At 58.2% G+C, this 20,006-nt stretch overlaps 2 protein-coding genes across 5 annotated transcripts; one reads left to right on the top strand and one right to left on the bottom strand.

Moving 5' to 3' along the window:
- Window positions 1-650: 650 nt before the first annotated feature.
- Window positions 651-13,646, bottom strand: LOC122918312. Of its 3 annotated transcripts, XM_044266610.1 has the most exons (5): window positions 13,296-13,646; window positions 3,203-3,423; window positions 2,628-2,801; window positions 1,336-1,434; window positions 651-1,045 (listed from the first exon to the last, which is right to left on the bottom strand). In XM_044266610.1, the coding sequence occupies exons 1-5, from the start codon at window positions 13,350-13,352 to the stop codon at window positions 886-888; spliced, it is 711 nt and encodes a 236-aa protein (XP_044122545.1). In that variant the 5' UTR covers window positions 13,353-13,646; the 3' UTR covers window positions 651-885. The 3 variants fall into 3 exon arrangements, 2 of the variants coding, with proteins under 2 accessions (XP_044122545.1, XP_044122546.1); XM_044266611.1 differs by lacking the exon at window positions 1,336-1,434; XR_006386584.1 differs by lacking the exons at window positions 1,336-1,434; window positions 2,628-2,801.
- On the top strand, window positions 11,193-19,957 carry HDGF (heparin binding growth factor). Of its 2 annotated transcripts, none has more exons than XM_044266608.1 (6): window positions 11,193-11,466; window positions 16,872-16,948; window positions 17,062-17,200; window positions 17,809-17,994; window positions 18,237-18,466; window positions 18,648-19,957. In XM_044266608.1, the coding sequence occupies exons 1-6, from the start codon at window positions 11,380-11,382 to the stop codon at window positions 18,652-18,654; spliced, it is 726 nt and encodes a 241-aa protein (XP_044122543.1). In that variant the 5' UTR covers window positions 11,193-11,379; the 3' UTR covers window positions 18,655-19,957. The 2 variants fall into 2 exon arrangements, with proteins under 2 accessions (XP_044122543.1, XP_044122544.1); XM_044266609.1 differs by lacking the exon at window positions 11,193-11,466 and adding an exon at window positions 11,712-11,774.
- The last annotated feature ends 49 nt before the right edge of the window (window positions 19,958-20,006 follow it).

Here is a 20,006-nt window from a genome sequence, read left to right as displayed (position 1 = left end):
CCACCTCCTCCAGGAAGCCTCCCCACGGCTGTCTGCTCCCAGCTCTGGATGCAGGAAGCAGTTTTCCTGCCTACCAGTTCTTAAACTTTACTGTGCCTAAGATCCTGGGAAAGCCTCTTAAAAATGCAGATTTCTGAATTCCAGCCTAAGAGATCCCTCCCTATTCAGCAGGTGTGCGGAGGAGCCCCGAGGCTGGATTTTTAAGAACGTGCTCACAGGCGCACCGAGGACCTCCCGGTCCTCCCTCGCAGCTGCCATGCTTCGCACAATGCCGACTTCCAATACCTGCTCTTCAAATCTAAGTTCCCGAGCCTGCTTTCCGGTGACTTTGGGCAGTCACACCTCTGAATCTCAAGTTTCTTCTTTGAAAAAATGGCTAGAGTATTAAGGGGTCCTGTCTTACTTCTGTAAGACACACATGATGTCCACCCACAGTGAAATGGTTTAGAACCTAAAAAACAGGAAGATGACGGTCGCTCTTGTCCGTATGTCTTGCTGCCCCGCAGAGAAGAGAAGCGCCGCACCCTGTCTGAGCTGAGGCCTCTCACTGAGCCCTCCTAATGATTCGCCTTATTACGTATATACCTGCCCCCGGAAGTTGTTTTCGTGCAACAAATTGATAATAAAACTTCATAGCAGAGATGGGAAGGAGATTTATTTCTCACGGGGTCTTTTTATACCTTCGGAAATGTGTAGCCTGTCCCTCTATGACGTATCCTGAAGTAGTGATTACAGCAATAAAGTCTTCAGTCACAGTGAATTGAACAGACAGTTAATTTGGTTCCCTCCTGAAATCCCGCTAAACCGTCAATAAAGGCCCGTTTATGGACAAGGGAGTAAAGATCATTCTGAAAAGATTTTAGCCCCCAAAGATGGGAGAGGGGGTCACTGGACCCCCGCGGCCAGACTTGGGCAGGGGGAAGCCGGTGGCTGGTGGGGCGTGCCCTGGGGAGCTGAGAGCCACGCCAGCCCTGGGGAGTGGTGAGAATCCGTCTGATCTGCTGTGGAAGCCTCCAGAGGCTGAGGAGTGCTGCAGCAAGGACCTCTGGAAGTGAAGAAGGGAAGGGAACAAAAGCGAAGACTGGTTAAAAAGAAGAAACAGATCCAGGGGCACCTGGGTTTCTCAGTCCTTAGGCGTCTGCCTTCGACTCCGGTCGTGATCCCAGAGTCCTGGGATCGATCCCCACATCGGACTCCCTGCCCCGGGGGAGGCCTGCTTCTCCCTCTCCTACTCCCCCAGCTGGTGTTCCCTCTCTCGCTGTGTCTCTCCCTGTCATGTAAGTAAATAAAATCTTTCAAAAAAAAAAAAGAGAGAGAAAGAAAAAAGAAACAGACCTGGGGTGCCCGGCTGCTCCGTCTGTGGGGTGTGGGACTCTGGATCTGGGGGTTGAGTTTGAGTCCCGTACCCAGTGCAGAGCTCCCGTACGATAAAATCTTAGAAAAAAGAAACAGCTCCCTATATCCCCTCCCCCACTCCATGCTGGTGGGAGATTGCCTCTCCCGAACCTGCCAAAAAAAAAAAAGTTTTTTTTCCCCTTTCCCTTTCCTTCAGGGACTGAAACAGAGGGTTTCGGTTGGGGGGAAACCAGGCACAGGGACAGAGGCACTGCTTAGAAAAGAGGAGAATTAGAGCAGTATGCACAGAATATGAAGACCGTGCCCTATTTCTTCCAGAAGACTGGCCACCAGGGCTTGGTCCTCCAGGCTAGACACGGGGAAAATCTATTCAGCCCGAGAGCAGAGATCATGGAGGGAGTGTGGCTTCAGGGATCCCCCCCCACCAGCTCTCCAGCCACACAAGCCCACCTGTGCGGCTCCAAGTTAAGCTGCAAGTTCTTGCCCACAGGGAGAAGATGGCCTTTTGGTCCCTCACTCTTAAACAGGAGCAGCACCAAGGATTACGTGCTGAGGAAAGTCCCCAACAGGAGGGACGGAGACAGAGCCAACAACCGGAAATAGAGAAAGTGCAGGGAGAAGAAAACTTTAAAAATCCTATCAATCATTTTCCCAGAGAAACAAGAGCAAATACTGGATCCGTGAAACAAAACAAAATACCATAAAAAGGAACATGCGGGAGCTCCTGGGTGGCTCAGTTCATTAAGCATCTGACTCGTGATTTTGGCTCAGGTCATGACCTCAGGGGGGTGAGATGGAGCCCTGCGTCGGGCTCTACACTGGGTGTGGAGTCTGCTTCAGATTCTCTCCGAAGGAAAGGTAACATGCAGAAAGGTACTCTAAAAAAGGTAACATGCAGAAAATATAATAGAGCTCCTGAGACATAAAAATGTAAAAGCATAAATAAAGTTCTCACTAGGAGCATTGGATGACACAGGAAAACCAGAGAACATCCCAGAAAGTCCAACATCTGCGTAATACGAGTTCCAGAAACAGAGAACAGAAAGGAAAGCGAGAAAACACAGACGGGAGGAACTAATAAAAAGGAATTTTCTTTTTAGGTAACCTTTATGCCTCACGGGGACTTGAACTCACAACCCTGAGATCTGGAGTCACATGCTCCACCCACTGAACCAGCCACGTGTTTACAGAAAACTTCCCCAGACCTGAAGGACAGGAGTTTTCAGAGTGAAAGATCTACCAGCCGCTCCACATAATGGATAGAAACTGACCGGCACCGTCCCGAAATTTCAGAACACTGGAGACCAAAAGAAGATCCTACGTTCTTCTGAAGCCAAGACACGACCGGGTCCGGAAAGAACGCCTGCAGACTTCCTAACAAGACACCCTGGAAGCCAACGGCGGGAGCCAGACCTTCAAGACTGTGCAGGAACAACCCTTCCAGCCTGGAATGCGACAGCCGGACCATCAGTCAAGGGGCGGGGGAGAATGAAGACATTTTCACGCATGGGGGGTCTCGAACAATCTCCGTTGTGAGCACCTTTTCTCAGGAAGCTATTTGATCAAAAACCTGGGTTGGGGGCGCCTGGGTGGCTCAGTGGGTTAAGCCACTGCCTTCGGCTCAGGTCATGATCCCAGGGTCCTGGGATCGAGTCCCGCATCGGGCTCTCTGCTCAGCGGGGAGCCTGCTTCCTCCTCTCCCTCTCTCTGCCTGACTCTCTGCCTACTTGTGATCTCTCTCTCTGTCAAATAAATAAATAAAATCCTTAAAAAAAAAAAAAAAAACCTGGGTTGGGGGGGCATAGTAAATCATGAAAGAGAAACACCTAGAATTTAAAACACTAACCATGCCACACAGAGGGGGCGGGGCCCAGGGAGCAGGGGAGGGAGGTGGGGGGGGTGTGGCTGGTGTCCCCCTCCTCCCCACGGCCAGCAGTCTGGTTCCGGTCGGAAGGCTATAGGAGTCATGTCAGCAAGAATTTCAAATTGATGGTGTATCGGAGGCATCCAAATATTTTGAGAAGAGATGGAAATAGTAGATTTGTGGCTGATTTGATGAATGAGAACCTAGAAAAACAAACAAACAAAAACAAAAATAGTTAACAACTTAGGGAAAACAGAGTGTTAAGCATAAAAGAAGACATAGTCACAGCTCAGATGTCGGCGATACGTGAACACTGACTGTGAAGACAACAGAAGTTATCCTGTGACTCTACCGGGATGATGGAAATTTGGGGGACAGGACGAGTCCGTGCAGCCGAGATGGACGAAGGGAAGAGCGAAACGTATTCCAGAAGGTTCTGTCAATGGATAATGCCACAACTGGAGAAATCAAGATGCAGCCGTAACAGCATGTTGCTTAGAAATATGGAATTAAATCACCAAAAATTAGTTAAAGTACTTTGCGTGTTGAATGTTGCTGTCTCTGGAGAGGGAATAGAGAAAAGTGGGTGCTGGGACCACTGTTTTGGATGAAAACTTCGAGAACCCTGTTTCTCTGAACCCTGTGCATCCGGGACTCGACTTCAGGGACAAAACTGTGCACGGAAGTGGAGTGACCGTAACCCCTGGTTGGCTCTTTATGTCCTTTGATTGTTGGTCCACACGGGCCCCTCTTCGATTTATCCATTGAAAAATGTGGGGTCACCTGGGTGGCTCAGTTGTTAAGTGTCTGCCTTTGGCTCAGGTCATGTTCCCAGGGTCCTGGGATCGAGCCCCGCGTTGGGCTCCCTGCTCAGCAGGAAGCCTGCTTCTCCCTCTCCCACTCCCCCTGCTTGTGTTCCCTCTCTCGCTGTCTCTCTCTGTCAAATAAATAAATACAATAGAGTACAAAATTTAAAAAAAAAAAAAAGAAAGAAAAATATGTACGTATGTAATCAGCCAGCACATACCCACCAAGCAACCGTTCCCGCTGACCCGTGCTATCCCGGGCTCCCCGTCCCCGTCACGCTCCCCACTTCCCCCAACACTAGTGTCCACTGTCCTGAAAACTTTCCTGTGTCTATACATTTTTTCCACATCCATATGTGCTCCTGAAAACATACTGGTCATTCGCAGCTGTTTCTAAGTTTAGCAAAAGGGTGTCAAGCTGTAATGACTCCTTTCTCACTCATAAACCCCTCAGGGGTATCCACGTCGAGCATTGCCCGTTATTTTTTCTGTTTTGAAATTCCTTCCCGTGAATATACAGTTTATCTATCCTTTCCCCTGCTGACGAGGGTTTGAACCGCTCCTCGGTTTTGTGGCTAGCAACGAGGCTGTGATGTCCTTTCTCTCTGTCCCCGAGCACACACACACACAATGGCTTCTCTTGTGTGCCCACTTGGGAGTGGAAATAATGGGTCACAGAATATGGGAAAGTCAGACCTTACAACTTGCTGCCAACGGATTTCCAGAGCGACACAGAAGTGACCCCAACCTCCCAGCGCTGGTGTTGCTGTCGGGCTTGTGAATTTTTGCCTGTGGGACAAGCACATGTGGTCCCCTAGCGTGGTTTTGATTAGAGTTTTGTGAATCGCTAATGAGACCATCTTCTCATGTGTATGGGCATTATATATATTTCTTTTCTCCTATGTGAAAGTCTTGACCCTGTATTTGCCTGGCTTTCAACTGGGTCGCTGGTCCTTTACTTATTTTACGTGTTGTTTGTATGGATAGGCTTGACATTATTGGGTTGGTGGGTTTGCATGAATATTTTGAAAAAACAAATCGACGTACCAAAAACTAAAGGAGGGAAGGTGAATTTGGAGCGAGAACACTAGAAGCTTCCAAACTGGAACATGAAGTCAGGGCAGGGCCGGGGTGCGACAGCGACCCAAGGCTAGAGCCCAAGTTATGCACAGCCCCCTGTCGTGTTGTCTCCAGACCTACCCCATTCCCCTCGAGCAGACTCACCCGGCACCTAACAACGTCCGAGGAGATGTGTGAGGGCGAAGGAATGAGTCAGTAGGCGAATGAATGAAGCCCCAAGCCCCCAACTATGTGGTGGCGGGAATGGCTTTGCAGCACCTCACTGCCTTCTGTCCCCACAGAGGCCACCATCAGCCACACTACCGTAGGGCCAGTCCTGCCTCCATGCTTGGAAGGGTGCCGTCTCTCTCCGGAGGGAAGAACAGGGAGTGAACCCCGCAGGGTTCAACCTCATCAGGCCGGGAAGTGACCGTGACTCCTCCTCGCCCCTCGCCAGCCGGGCTCTTGTCCTCCTCCCCAGGCTTCTGTTCCTGGTGTCAGTGAGAAGGGAGTCTGCCCACACAGGATTACAGCTCCAATGATTCTGTCACCCTGACCCTGGCCCCAGACCTCCTTCCTTTAAGCCCCAGGGACTCAGGAGAAAGCAGACAGACCTGCGGTTCGTGGCTGTACAGAGTGGAGGGTTTCACGTCTGACCCTGGGCACCCCTGTCTGTAAGCAGCCAGGTCACTGCCTGCACTACCGGTCAGCGAGCTCCAGCAAAGACCGTGGCCGTGACGGGCCTTGTACCTCTTTCATTCTGCAAATTGAAGAGAAAAATGGGGAGAGACCCTTCCTGCAGAATGAGTTGAAATGTGGGCACTCGTGTGCGCTACAGCAGGGGTTACGGAGAGAGAGGACACCTAAAAGCCCAAGGGCAGGGGCTGGTTGAGGAACCTGCAGCCCAGCAGCAGGTGGGCACGCGACAGAGCCTCCTGGCGAAGCCCAGGGGGCCCCGAGCTACACGCAGGCAGCAAGAGAAAGTGCAGGGCCCCACACCGGGGAGGCTGTGATTTCTGGGCCCCAAATAGCTCTGCGTTTGCTTGAAAGTCGTATAGAGAGGATACGACTGGAAGATGCGTAAAGGTTGGTCCTATCTTTGGTCTCTAAGAAGAAAAGTGGGGCAGCTAGGAGAGACAGGTGCCACGGAGACCGCTTTTCTCAAAATCACCTTCTTTATCCCTGAAATCTTGTATCATATGCCCCGAACTAATAACTTACCAAGGAAATTAAGCTGAGTTTTTAAAACGGCGATGCAGGCCTCCTGGGGATCTCGAGGTGCTCGGCCCCTTCTCGCTCTGGAAGGTGCACGGTCTCTCCCCTGAGAGCTACGGGGCTGTCACCACCGCCACCCTTGGGGAGAGCAGAGCACCCCAGGGCCTCGGCGGCCGCCCTACAAGAAACACACCAGCAGCAGGGGCCGGACTGTGTGCTCTCCCCTGACCTGCTGATCCCAGGCCCCCTCCGCTTCCATGCCATTGCCTGGTGAAGCTTCCAGAAGTTCACGTTTCTCTCCTGTCCCAACCCTTTAATGGCTCCCACTGTCAACTAATTAAATATAAATTCTGGGCACTCGGGCCCACGGATTAGGTTTGGTTTTGTTTTTAAGTAAGTGCCACACCCAACCCGGGGCTTGAACTCTCTACCTTACGATCCAGAGTTACAAGCTCTACCCATTGGGCCAACCAGGTGCCGCCCCCATTCGTAATATTTCAATTCCTCAACTGACTCTAATGTAGACCTCAAGGGGAAAGCCATTGCCTTGGAGCTGTGCTGTCCGAGAAACCTTCTGCGAGAACAGACACGTTCTGTGTCTGGCGCCTGGCACACCGGCCTCCAGCCACGCGAGGTCCCCCCGAGCACCTAAGTGTGGCCTGAGCGACTGAGGAACTGAACATGGAATTACACTTCATGTTAACCCATTTAAGTTAACATTAAGCACAGTCTTAGAACGTGAATCCAATGATTGTCACGTTTTGTAAAACAGAGCCCTCTTTTTAAAAAAATATTTCTTTAGGGGCGCCCGGGTGGCTCAGTCGGTTAAGCGTCTGCCTTCAGGTCAGATCAGGATCCCAGGGACTGAGTCCTGAGTCAGGGCACTGGTTCAACGGGGAGCCTGCTTCCCCCCTCCCTCTGCTGTCCCCCCTACCACACTCTCTGGCTCCATCTATCAAATAAATAAAGTCCTTAAAAACATATTTCTTTATTACGAAGGCTATTAGATGTATGGAAGAGTTGTAACACACGGACGTTTTCCAGAAAAACAGCTACTATTACACCAGCAGCAAACAGCTACTGCCCCGCAGCCACCGACCCGCTGACCCCCACGTTCTAAGGGCTCCCATGGAGCACACACATGCACGGATTCTTGGACGTCCCTCCCCACAGGGGGGTTGCTAACTTGAGGTGGGTCATGGTCGGTCAGTGGTGGGGCTGGGAGTCAAACATGAGCTGAGCCAGCCACCTCCCCCAACGCCCGCCGGAACGGGCCCAAGGCCAGTGCCCGCGCAGCTGGGTGCAGAGGAGCCCACTTTCTCAAAGTACACGACACGGAAAGTGTAGAAGGAGCGTAAACACGGCGGCTGCAAACCCAGCAGGGACTGCCTATGCTCCAGGCTCTGCTCGGAACACTCTAGATACATGTATTCATTTATTTAACAATTTTATTTATGTATTTGAGAGAGAGATAGAGCACAGGAGCAGGGCAGAGGAAGAGGCAGAAGGAGAAGCAGACCCCCGCAGAGCAGGGAGCCCAACCCCAGGACTCTGGGATCACTCCCCCCACCCACCCCCGTGGAAGCCAGATACCCAACCAACTGAGCCGCCCAGGAGCCCCCAGATACATGCCTGTCCCTTCACAAGCCCTCTTTACAGACATGTAGACTGAGATTTGGGGGTTTAGGTAGCTCCGCTAGGATCCCATGGCCGGGAGGGGCTTGGACGAGGCCACTGGACCGCTTGGATGCCCTAGTAAAATGCATAAATACACATATCCCCTCTTTTACATCCGAGGGGAGGGGTCAATGCAGACCCATTTTGCAAACCACTGGTCTGAACAATCCACTCTACCCACCCTGTTCCAGAGGCTAACAGGGTGTGGGGGGGCTTCACACAGAGCCAAGCACGGGAGCTGAGCCCCTAACTTGGGAGCCTAGGTGAAGGCAACTGAATTTTCTCTTGAACCTACAGAGCATCTGAGGTTTTCAGAGGCCCGGGCTCCTCTGCCCTTCACGACACCCCACAAGGTAATAATCTGTATCACGGTTTTATAGTGGAAGAGAATTTGGTTTAGAAATTCTATCCAAGTCGTTTGCCAAAAGCAAGATTCAAACCAGTTTCCTTGACATGCTGACCCCGGTGGTTTCCACCAGGCCACACCGCCCCTTCCCCCCCACCCTGAGCCCCAGCACTCCGGCTGCATTGTTACTCCTCCTTCCCCACAGGGACACTAAGGACCCCACCATGCCCCTGACCTTGGCCCTCCAGAGAGAGGCTTCAGAACCCTAGTGTGGGGTCTGCCCTCACAGTGTCCTCTGCGGCAGGGCCCCGAGTCCACTGACTTTTGTCCTGATCCCCCTCCCACACACAAGTTGAACCAAACACCAGCATCCACAGAATGATTTCACGGACACATCTGTGAATTGGTTCCAAGCTGGGCTGGGAATCTGGGGGCCTGTGACCTGTGCGTTTTCCATCCCACTGCTCAAATGGGGGTCCAAAGCAGAAGCCCCACCTTGGGGCTTGTTGGAACGGCAGCCACCCCCAACCATACTGAGCTAGATTCTGCTTTTCAGGAGGATTCCCCGATGACTCAGGTGCAGGGCACTAAGTTCCACGGGACTCCCAGGGGAGGTCGGCTCAGCCCCCTCCCCGCCCCCCCCCTGTAATTGAGCTTGGCGGTGCTGTTAGGGCCAGCTGTGAGGTGGTTGAGGATGTTATTGTAGGGAAAACTTGGATATTAAATTGCAAGCAAGGGCGGGTGGGGGGTGGTGGTGGATTACTGCAACAAAGGGAATCCTGATAGTTTCTCCGCAGCCAGCATCTGCTGGTGGGTGGACTGGATGGCGGCCCGAGAGACTTGCGGAAGGGTTCGGAGGCCTTGCAGCTACCTGTTGGGACGCAGCGGTGTGGAGAGATGGGGCTCTTGGGGGCTGCACTAGATTGGAGAACAGTTTAGAACACGTTTGTTGCGCTGAATGTCGCCTATCTCTAACACCGGCCTGGACACTTAAACGAAATATATTGGGGGACGGGATTTACTGAGACAGCCTTAGGAACCTGTGACAAGACTCTGCTAACAACAAGAACAGAGAAAAGGGCAGGATCCGAAGCGCCACACTGACAACAGTTCATGCCGGCACGCCCTGCCGCACAACAACTGAAACCCGGAGCTGTGTCGCAACCAGCTCCGAAACACCTCGGCAAGTCTGCGGCTGAGGCCGTGCCTGGCTCTTTCATTGCACCGGGAGTGTCCCTTTGCGACAGGAGTGCCTGTGGACAGGGCCAGAGGGACTCCTATTACAAGGGGGAACTATGCCGAGAGGCCACACTGTTATGAAAGCAAAACCCGTGAAATGCATTGCCGTAAGGACGGAACGCATACCAGCAGCGGGCTGGTACGACCGTGCGGAGCAGGGTCAGTTAACACGGAGCAGCCATCCCATGCTTCCCAAGTCTGGGTCAGGAAGGGGGCTCAGGGAATTTCAAGGGGTCCCTGTTCTCAGAAGCGGGGTGTGGACCTGGGTGTGGACCTGGGCCTTTTGGCTACATCCTGGGCTTCCTTGCAGGAAGACTTTGCATATGCTTTGAAGTGCATCGGTTAGAAAAGCATGCATGCCTTTTTTACCTATTCAAATCCAGAACATGCAGTTGCAAAAATTTTATGGATCTCAGAAGCGCCGTAAGAGATCCAAATGTCTTTTTTTTTTTTAATTAAAAAAAAGATTTTATTTATTTATTTGACAGAGATCATAAGTAGGTGGAGAGGCAGGCAGAGAGAGGGGGGCAAGGAAGCTCCCGGTTGAGCACGGACCCGGATGTGGGGCTCGATCCCAGGACCTTGAGATCATGACCTGAGCCGAAGGCACAGGCTTAACCCACTGAGCCACGCAGGAGCCCCAAATATCTTATTTCTAAGAGACCACAGGTGCCTGAATTTCAGCAAATCCCAGAAGTAATTACTACAGTTCTGTTTGGCTTAATGGGAAAAGACCTGAGTTCAAGTTTTGGCTGCACCCCTTGTCATCCTAGAGTCGGACTTTAACGGAATACGGAATCCAGCAGAATCCCTCATCCTCCGACGCCAGCTCCAAGTCACCACCTCTGTGAAGCCTTCCCAGATTCTGCCCCATTCTCCCTCTCCCTCCCCAGAGAGGCAGTGTCCGGCTCCCCGGCCTTCACAGTGTGGTTTACTGGAGGTCTGGGGTTTACTGGCCTTGTGCGGTGTCCCCCCCCACCCCCACCCCGAGAACAGGGACGGTCTTTGCAGGCTCAGCGGTGGCGGGGCGCAGACCGCCTTTGCCAGGAAGTAGCGCCCAGAACGTGACCGCCGTGTGCCACGAGCCCTCGGACACCTCCCGACTCCCAAAGTCGAGCCTCTCCCCTCCGCTGAGGCCGCTCGCACCCCCGGGCGTCTGCACGTCGGTGCCCCGCAAGCACTGGGGGACACGGAGGGGGCGGAGGGCAGGGAGAGCCCGCGCGCACACGGACTCCCGCGGCCGCGTCGGGCCCCGCGTGCGAGCGCCCCCCGGGCCAGGGGAGGGGCGCCAGGCCGCTCCGTCCAGCCGGGCGCCAGCTCCTCCCGGCGGGCGTGCGGGCGGGCGCCCCCCGACAGCCGCACACAAAGCCCGCTCGGCCAGCTCGGCGCTCGACTCCTCACGCCTGTGCTGCCGCGCGCCGCCGGGCGGCCCCGGGTTGGGCGTCGGGCCGCGGCAGGCCCGGGGCGTCGAGCGCCGCGCGCATCGAACCGGCGCGGGAGGGGGAGGGGAGCGGGGGAGGAGGGGGAGGGGGCCGGCGGGGGAGGAGGAAGAGGCCTCGCGCCGAGGAGGGAGCAATTGAATTTCAAACACAAACAACCGCACGAGCGCGCAGCACCGCGTCGCCGCATCCGCGCCCGCCCCGTCCGAGCGGCGCGGGCGCACAGCCGTGGCCGCGCCGGAGCTGGGGCCGGGGGCCGCCATCGAGGCGGGGGCCGCGCGAGGGCCGGAGCGCAGCGGCGCCGCCACCGCCGCGCGCGCAAACTTGGGCTCACGCTCGCCGGCGCGGCGCGGAGCCCGGGGCGCCCGGAGCCCCGCCATGTCGCGCTCCAACCGGCAGAAGGAGTACAAGTGCGGGGACCTGGTGTTCGCCAAGATGAAGGGCTACCCGCACTGGCCGGCCCGGGTGAGCAGCGCGGCCCGCCGCCCCGGCCCCGGGCTGGGTTGCGTAACACCCGGGAGGACGCGGGCGCCCCGCGCGGAGGGGCGCGGGCGGGGGGCGGCCGAGTCGCCGGCTCGCTGCGAGCGTGTCCGCGCCCCCCCCCGCCGGTTACATAATGGTGGGGGCGGGGGGCCCCCCGAGGCTGGCGGCGTGGGGCGCGCGGCCTGGGCTGGGGCCGTCGGGAACCCCTCCCGGGCGCCCGGGGACCCCCTTAGAGACCCCCGGTGTCGTCCCTAATCGCTGCCCCGGTCGGACCCCGCTCGCACCGAAAGGTAGCAGGAGGGTCCCCGCCGGGGAGGGCTGAGTGGAGGCGGAGTTCGCTGCTGGAAAACTTTGGTTCGGGGCGGCCGAGAGAGGTCTGAAGTTGGGAGGGTCGAGGAGTGTTTGGGGGCGGCGTTAGAGGGGATCTGCCTGGCTCGGAAGTTCTCCGCCAGGACCCCTCGCTCCGCAGCCCCACAAAAGTGTTCCTCCATATGCTGGCAACTCAGGCGGGGGCTGGGAGTGGCAGGGCCCTGGGAGGCCGGGGGGTGCAGTCCAGGCTGCCTCTTCCTGGAGGCGGGGTGGGGGGCCCGAGCGGCTGCTCCCCCTCGGATAGGATCCTCCCGCCACAGCGGCCGGGTCTGCCATGTGGTTGAGTCAGCCCGCCAGTACGCGGCCCCCCCCCCGCCCAGCACCTGGCCAGGTGGGAGGGTGGGGCCCGAAAGCCCAACCTGGTGTGTGCATCAGGTTTCCCCTAAGGACTGGGTCAGCTCAAATAAGGGGAGGGGGGGAGGGAAGTTGCTGGAGGAGGTCGGGGGTGTCACGGGTGGGGGGGGCAGTTGTCTCTGGCAACTTCAAAGTTGGTCTGAAGAGGCCTTTGGAATTGGGAGGGGGTGTGACTGTCCCCTAGAGGTAGGACTCAGGAGAACCGAATAGGAGGGCAGAGAGCAGTGGGTGGAGGGCAGTTTCCAGGCCAGGGGGCCAAGAGCAGAATGGCCTCCAGGCTTCTGGTTCCTCTCCACGTGAGTCTGTGCCCTTATGGTTGCAGACCCTGCTGGAGCTGGGGAAAGTTGCCCCAGGCTCCGCTGGACCTAGTTCGGGTGGCCAGGCCAACTTTGGGGGCCACTTAGGCCCCTTCCTCACTCTGTACCCTCTTCTGAGCAGCGTGTGTAATCTCGTGTCCCTTGAGCTCCTTGTTCCTTGAAACTTCTAGATGTCCAGCCTGTGAATGGAAGGAAGTACAGGGAGAAGTGGGGCTCTCCCAGCTTTCAGGGCCTCCTAAGAGCCTGGGCCCTGGGGGGTGCTGGAAGCAGCCACCCAGCCTGGTGTGCCCATGGTGTGTGTGACGTGTGGACCGTGGTGTACTTTACCCTGCACCTTTGATCCGTCCGGCTTCTTGGCCCGGACGCCAAGGCCCTGTTGGGCCCGGCAGGAACTGAACCCAGGTCTTCACTGCTCCTACCTCCTGGGGTGGGACAAAGTCTGGAGGCTGGCCCAGGCCCCAGGGAGGGGTGCAGCTGGAATGTTGGTTGCGGGGAACCGGATCAGGGAAGAGAAAAAAGGGAGGGGGACACGGGCCCACATTGGGCCCCATGAGGTAGAGCTTCAGAGTGAGGCTAGGTTGGGGATGCCCTTCTGTCTTGTCTTCACTCTGGACCTCCAGGACAGAAGGTGGGGACAGGATGAGGCCTGGACCTTGGAGATAGAGTTTGGCTTGGGGAGGGCAGGTCAGACTGGATGGCAAGAAGGTGCCACCCTAAGCCTGTGCTCCGGCTTCTGTGACATCAGGGGAATGGTCCACCCAAGGCTCTTACCTCCCGGATGAATCCCCCTCGCACGTGGAGACAACAGACCAGCCCGAGCCTCCTCATCGTGCTGCCTTAGCCTCCCGACGGACAGAGTCTGAAGGGGCCTGGCCCCTCCTAAGAGGGAGGAGGAGTGTGGGGCCCTCATGGACAGCCCCACCTAACCTAAGAGACTGAATCCTCAGCCGTGGCGAAGGGCCTGCTTCTGGGGAGGACGGCTGACTGGGGATGAGGCGGGGAGAGGCCCGGCCAGAGGGGCCACGTGGTCGGCAAGACCTGCCTGGAGTGGAGGAGGACTCCATCTTAACCTTCTCCTTTCCCTCTTCCTCCTGCTTGACTTCTTGGGGGATCTCCAAGCACTTAGCAATTAACCTCCAAGACTCAGGGATTTTTTTCCTCCCAGGTTCCTTCCTCCTCTCTGCTTCCTGTTTCACAATCCCAGAAAACCTGAGCAGCCAGAGGGCCTCACCCAGCTCACTCCCCCTGCCCCCTCCCCCACGGCTAGGCCCTACCTTCTCTTTTCTGTCACACTTTCCCGGCCCCAACTGTCTCCTGCCCCAGATTTTCTGGTTCCTGGGTCAGGTCGGATCTGGCCCTGGGTGTGGTGGTCAGAACCCTGGCTGGCAGGCTGTGTGGGCTTAGCCTTCCCTGCTGCTTTCCTCCATGTGCTTTCTGCACCTGGGAGCTTCAGCTCCCTTGTCAGACCTCAGGGTGGCCGTGGGCTCTGGGAGGACATGAGTCATGTGCTCTGCACAGTGTGATGCAGCGAGTGCCGAGGGCTGGGCCTGGAGTGGATGGACCTTCTGGATTCCAGGTGTGGCTGAGAAGCCTCGGAGCCCCAGCCCCTGTTGGCCAGTGTGTGTGTGGGGGGGTGCGGTGGGGTCCCCAGCCCTCCTCTGGCCCCACCCTGACCCACTTAGCCTTGAGTCACTTGTTCTGAGTCACAGCCTGGATCTAAAGCCTGGGAGACGTATGTCTGTATTGGGGGTACAGGCCTCCCCTGAGACCTCATGTCCTCTATGTGGAGGAAGAACCGCCTTTTGCTTCAAAACTCAAGAAACGACGTTTTCTTTGTGGCTTTTTCCCGTGGGGGCTAGGGGCTGGGACTTGCATTAAGTGGAAGGAGCACCCTCTCCTGGCACCTCCCCCACAGGAACTTGCCAGTCAAGAGGAGGCAGGGGTCGGCTTGGCCCTGTTGGGGTAGGTGCCCACCTGCCCAGGCCGCTGGCTGTGGGTCTTCCAGACCCACCCTTTATGTGGAGGGTCAGCAGAGCAGCTGTATCTGACTAGTCGTTCTGTTTTTAACTCCCATCCTTTCTTTTGTTTCTCCTCCGCCCCTGAGGCTGGGCAGCTGGTGGCTTCCTGGGTCCCCCGTCCCACCGCTGAGCTGCCTCTGACTTCGCTGCCCGTGGCCTCCCATGGCCTCCCATGGCCCTTGCCTGGGAACAGCCCTGCCCTGGCCGTGCTCCTTGGGAGAACTTCTGGCCCCTCCTTTCCTGAGCCTCCGTTTCTTATTTTGGCCCTCTGGCAGGCTGGCCCCCCTGCTCAGGTGTGACCACCAAGAATGCAGAGCGCAAGGTGCCCTGCCCTGCTCCCAGCAAGACCCTTGGCTCCCCAGCCCTGTCCCTTGTTCCTGCTATTGTCCTGAGCCTTTCTCTGGGGACCTCTCCGCCTTGGAGGCTCGCATTTTGTTTTTTGCTTGCCTCCCTCTGAGAGGGGGTGGGGAGCTGGCTGGTCACAAGACCCAGGTGTCCCGGCCGGGAACCCACGGGCTGGCTTCCTGAGAAGGGCCGGGGCCCTCCAGCCCCTAGCTGTGGTTTCAGGCTGCAGCCCGGGACCCCGGTGCCAGACTCCAGGCTCGGGGGTGGGGTGTGTTAGTGTCCCCTCCTCCCCAATCGGGAGAGAGGGCCTAGGGGGGAGGGGTGGTCACATTCCTGGTTGCTGAGTGGCCCCGGGGGCGGGGTGGGTTGTCATGGCGATGGGGATCCTGTTTGGGGGGGGGCACGGCGTGCCTTTCCACCCCCTGCTATCACACCCCAAGCTCTTGGTCATGGGGAGGGCCCAGTTGGTGCTGGGCCTTCCTGAGGGGAGGAGCCGGACCTCTGTCCCCAGAGGCCACAGGGCAGGGGGGGGAGGTGCCCAGGGACCTGAAGGCTCCATGCCTGGAGCAAGATGCCCCCCAATTCAGGCCCAGGGCCCCACCCCCTCTCCTGGGTGTGTCTCAGCTGGTTTCCAGCACCCCCAGCCTCCTCAGCGGCCCGGGTCAGGCCCTGCGTCCCAGTCTCTGTTAATCACCGCCTTGGCCTGGCCGTCTGGGTCCTATCTGTGCCTGGGGCCCCAGTCAACATGGCCACCTGGCCTGTGTCCGGCGGGAAGCCAGGCTGCTGGGGCGCCTGCAAGTGTTGCTGGGAATTGTAGTCCCTCCGCCCCTCCGCCCCTAGCTCAGCTTGGCCTGGGCTTCCAGGGCCTGGTCTGGGGAGGCTGGTGGGGCCGCTGCCTGCCCATTTTCCCCACCGCAGACCTCTGCACCTTCCCCACCACGGTGCTCCTCGTGCCCGCGGGATGTTGGGGACAGGGGTCAAGTCAGGAGACCAACCCAGACCCTCACTAACTTCCCCTGTCATTTTGGGGGGCCTGTTGCCTCCTCTGTAAAACGAGTGTCTCACTAACCTCAGGAGTCTTTCAGAGTGCTCCCCAGAGGCCTGTGGCGTTGTCTGGGGTGGGGGTGTCAGGTGGGCAGCCTTTGGCCTTGCCCCTCCCCCTCCACCAGAACTGGCTGTCTTTACCTGCTGCTCAGCTTCCTGCGGCAGATCTTTGAGCCTGTGCTAGGCCCCTAGCAGGGGGTACAGACAGACCGGCTCTCAGGTCTCCGGGCAGGTGCAAGGCTGAGTCCGCATGGGCCGTGCTCAGATACTCCTGCGAGTGACCGTGACCCTGGCGCTCTGAAGGAGAGGGGCTTGAGCCTTTTGTGAGGGGAAGGCTCCGCAGGACTGAGTGAGTGTGGGAGACCAGAGGCCAGCATCCATCCGGGGAGGAGGGCTCGCACCTGAGGGCTGGACTGCGGGCCAGGCCATGGCCATTTAACCCTTACCCACCGGACAGCTTAAGTGCCTTGACACGCTCCATTTTACAGATGAGGTAACTGAGGTCGGGGATGTTGACTGTGTTGCCCCAGGTCTTCCAAGTATATTGGTGGCAGCGTGGGGATTCGGACCTTGGTGCCCGGGAGGAGGCGATTGGGTGGGCCCTCCGGTGAGCCGATGGCACGCAGGGCTCAAGGCAGCACCTGCACAGTGGGCACAGTGGCTTGTAGGCGGGCAGTAGCCCAGCGAGCTCGGGGGGAGAGGTGGCCCTGACTGGGCTGGGCTGTCGAGCCCACGGAGCAGGTCCTGGCTCCAGGCTTCCACGGGGCTTCTTGTCTGACTCTGAGCAAAGTCCTGCTGCTTGAAAGGGTTTAAACACCACCTCGGGGATCTCCCGGGCCCGGCTCAGTCTGATTTTACGCAAATGTGTCTTGGAGGCCGGCCTCAGCCCCAGACTCGACCTCAGGACTCCACTCACTGGCTTCCCTCATCTTGCTCCCAGATCGACGAGATGCCGGAGGCCGCCGTGAAATCCACAGCCAACAAGTACCAAGTCTTTTTTTTCGGGACCCATGAGACGTGAGTGAGGGGCTGGAGGTGGGGTGGTCAGAGGCTGATCTGGCGCCCCTCCCGCTGGGGCTGCGCAGCTCACCAGCCAGGGCTCCAGAGCACAGTCTCCCCTCTCTCCCCAGGGCATTCCTGGGCCCCAAAGACCTCTTCCCGTACGAGGAGTCCAAGGAGAAGTTCGGCAAGCCCAACAAGAGGAAAGGCTTCAGCGAGGGGCTGTGGGAGATTGAGAACAACCCCACCGTCAAGGCCTCCGGCTACCAGGTGAGCGGCTGTCCACCCCAGAGACCCCCTGGGAAGCAGGAGTGGCCACTGGCTCCGGAGCCCACAGGACCGGAAATGCTTAGCCTGCAGGAGTGGGGGTGGGGGTGGGGGTGGGGGTGGGGGAGGCCCTGCAGGAGGGGCTGGGGTTGCAGGGGGTGGGGTGCGTGGCATGGGGGGCAAGGACAAGACAGGCGGTAAGTGGGGACAGCCCTCTACGGGGCCTAGTGTGAGAGTAGGACTCGGCCTGAACTCTTTCCGCAAAGGCTTCCAGGAGGAGGTGCTCGTGAGCCGGGCAGGATGAGGCGGGAGGGTGGGGGGCGGGGGTCGGCGGGGAAAGGGTCCCAGCTCCCTTCGGGAGAAGTTGACCCGAGGTTTTGCCTCCTGCTCCAGCCCTCCCCCCTCCTGCACAGAGCCCTGCCTGCCCGGCCAGTGGGTTTAGCCCGGGGCTAATCCGACAGAGGTGGGTCTCAAATCACTCGTGAGACTGGGCACCTGGGGGCGGGCGGGGGCGAGGTGGGAGAAGGAAGGAGTGAGTGGCCGCGGGCGGGTCCGGGGAGGGGCCCCATGGGCCCCGCTGGTGCCACTCAGCCCCTCCCGTCTCCGCGCAGTCCGCCCCGAAGAAGAGCTCTGTGGACGAGCCCGAGCCTGAGCCCGAAGCCGCAGAGGGGGACGGCGACAAGAAGGGGAGCGCCGAGGGTAGCAGTGATGAGGAGGGGAAGCTGGTCATCGACGAGCCGGCCAAGGAGAAGAATGAGAAGGGGGCGCTGAAGAGGAGAGCAGGGGACACGCTGGAGGTGATGGACACCACCTGGAGCGCGGAGGGGGTGGGCGGGCAGGGGTACTTCAGGGACATCCTGATCTGAGGGAGACCAGCTCCTAGTCTGGGGTCCCTAGACCTTTCAGCTGGCGGAGGGCTGGGGAAGCGGACAGGGGGTGTGCCCAGGAAGGAGCCTCTCTGGAAGCGGGGGCTCTGCTAGGTTGCTGGGGTCCTCCCTCTCTGGCCTCAGTGGGCCTCATCTCTGCCAATCCTCCCTAGGACTCCCCTAAACGTCCCAAGGAGGCAGAAGACCCTGAAGGGGAGGAGAAGGAAGTAGCCCCCTTGGAGGGTGAGAAGCCCCTCCCTGTGGAGGTGGAGAACAGCACCCCCTCGGAGCCCAGCTCTGGCCGGGGCCCTCCTCAAGAGGAGGAGGAGGAAGAGGAGGAGGAGGAGGAGGAGGAGGCTGCCAAGGAAGATGCTGAGGCCCCAGGCATCAGAGATCATGAGAGGTGAGGGAGCCCCCTGCCCTGAGGCAGCTGGGCTGGGGGGGCCCGGCCACCCGTGGAGAGGAGGAGGAGGAGGTCCTGCAGTGGAGGCAGGGTGGGCTCCCCCAGGACACTGGCCCTGGCTGGGGTGTGGCCGGCAGAAGGCCACGCGATAACCCTTCTCCCCTCCAACCCTCCCCTGCAGCCTGTAGCCACCAATGTTTCAAGAGGAGCCCCTGCCCCGTTCCTGCTGCTGTCTGGGTGCTACTGGGGAAACTGGCCATGGCCTGCAAACTGGGAACCCCTCCCCCCACCCCCCTGCTCTCCTCTTCCACTTACTCCCCCCCCCCCTCCAAGCCCAGCCTCTGGAGACTGACCTGATGGGGCAGGCCACCTGGCCCTCACCTCCATGTCCCCAACACCCTGTGATCTGATCTGAATCAGGGCCCTGTCTTCTGCTTCATGGGCTGAGATGCGACCATTGTGTCCCTGCCTGCCTGGAGCTGATTCTGAGGGTATCCGGTGGGGCCTGGACTGGCTGTTTCCACCTCCTGACACCCTCCCCACCCCCCTCCCCAGCATTCTGGACCTCTGGGTTAGCTGGGATCAGAGGTAGGAGTGGAAAGGCTGGAGAAGAGACAGCAGGGTCGGCTTCTGGGCCTGAGAAGGGCAGTCTTCAAGCTGGGGAGGAGGGTGGGCAGGAGGATGGCGACTTGGTGCACTCCTGTCCCTTTCTCCCATACCTATTATCCCAGCTGCCTAGATTCAGGGAAAGTGGGACAGCTTGTGGGGGAGGGGCTCCCTTCCATAAATCCTTGATGATTGACAACACCCTTCCTTTTGGTGACCCCAGGAGTTCTGGGAGTTGTAGCTGATCATCAAAAGATTGGGGCCTCCTGAGTCTGGCAGGGTGGGCCCCACCCAGTGGGGGGGGGGGAGTGCTGAGGAGTATCTGTCCCCCACCTTGATCTCTGCCCTGGGGAGACCCCTAGCCCTGTCCCCTCCCCACGTCCTCAAGGCCAGCCTACAGTCATATATGTCACCCAGACATAAAGGAAAAGACACATTTTTTAGGAAATGTTTTTAATAAAAGAAAATTACAAAAAAAAATTTTAAAGACCCCATCCCTTCGTGTGCCCCCCTCCTCCTCACTTCCTCCCCCACTGCTGCCCCCACTCCCGAAGTGCACCGGGAGGCTCCCCTTCTGTTTGGGGTCTGACGACTTTTCTTCTGTAGCTGGGGCTTTGGTGTTCCTTCTCTTGTCACGGCCCATTCCCGCCCCAAACCCGGTCTCCTCCGTGTCTCACCAGACCCGAACCCCACTGAGAGGACAGGGAAAGAAGTGCCCTCGCCCAGCCTCTCGCACGTGGTCTCTCTGCCTCTCTCCGGTCTCCTGTCTCCCCTCGCCCCTCTCCCTCGGGCTCTGATGAAAACTTGCTGACTGTAGCTTTGGGAGTGTAGCTCCGAGAACGTAGACGATTTCAGTTCTAGGACAATAAAACCCGTTGATTACTAGATCGGGTCCGACTGCTGCTTGGGCGGGGAGGCACGGGAGGGACCGCGG

This window comes from Neovison vison, chromosome 10 (genome assembly GCF_020171115.1).
Source record: "Neovison vison isolate M4711 chromosome 10, ASM_NN_V1, whole genome shotgun sequence".
In the NCBI taxonomy this organism is placed as follows: Eukaryota; Metazoa; Chordata; class Mammalia; order Carnivora; family Mustelidae; genus Neogale; species Neogale vison.
The sequence above is the reverse complement of the archived record's forward strand: the minus strand, read 5'-3'. Positions and strand labels throughout refer to the sequence as shown.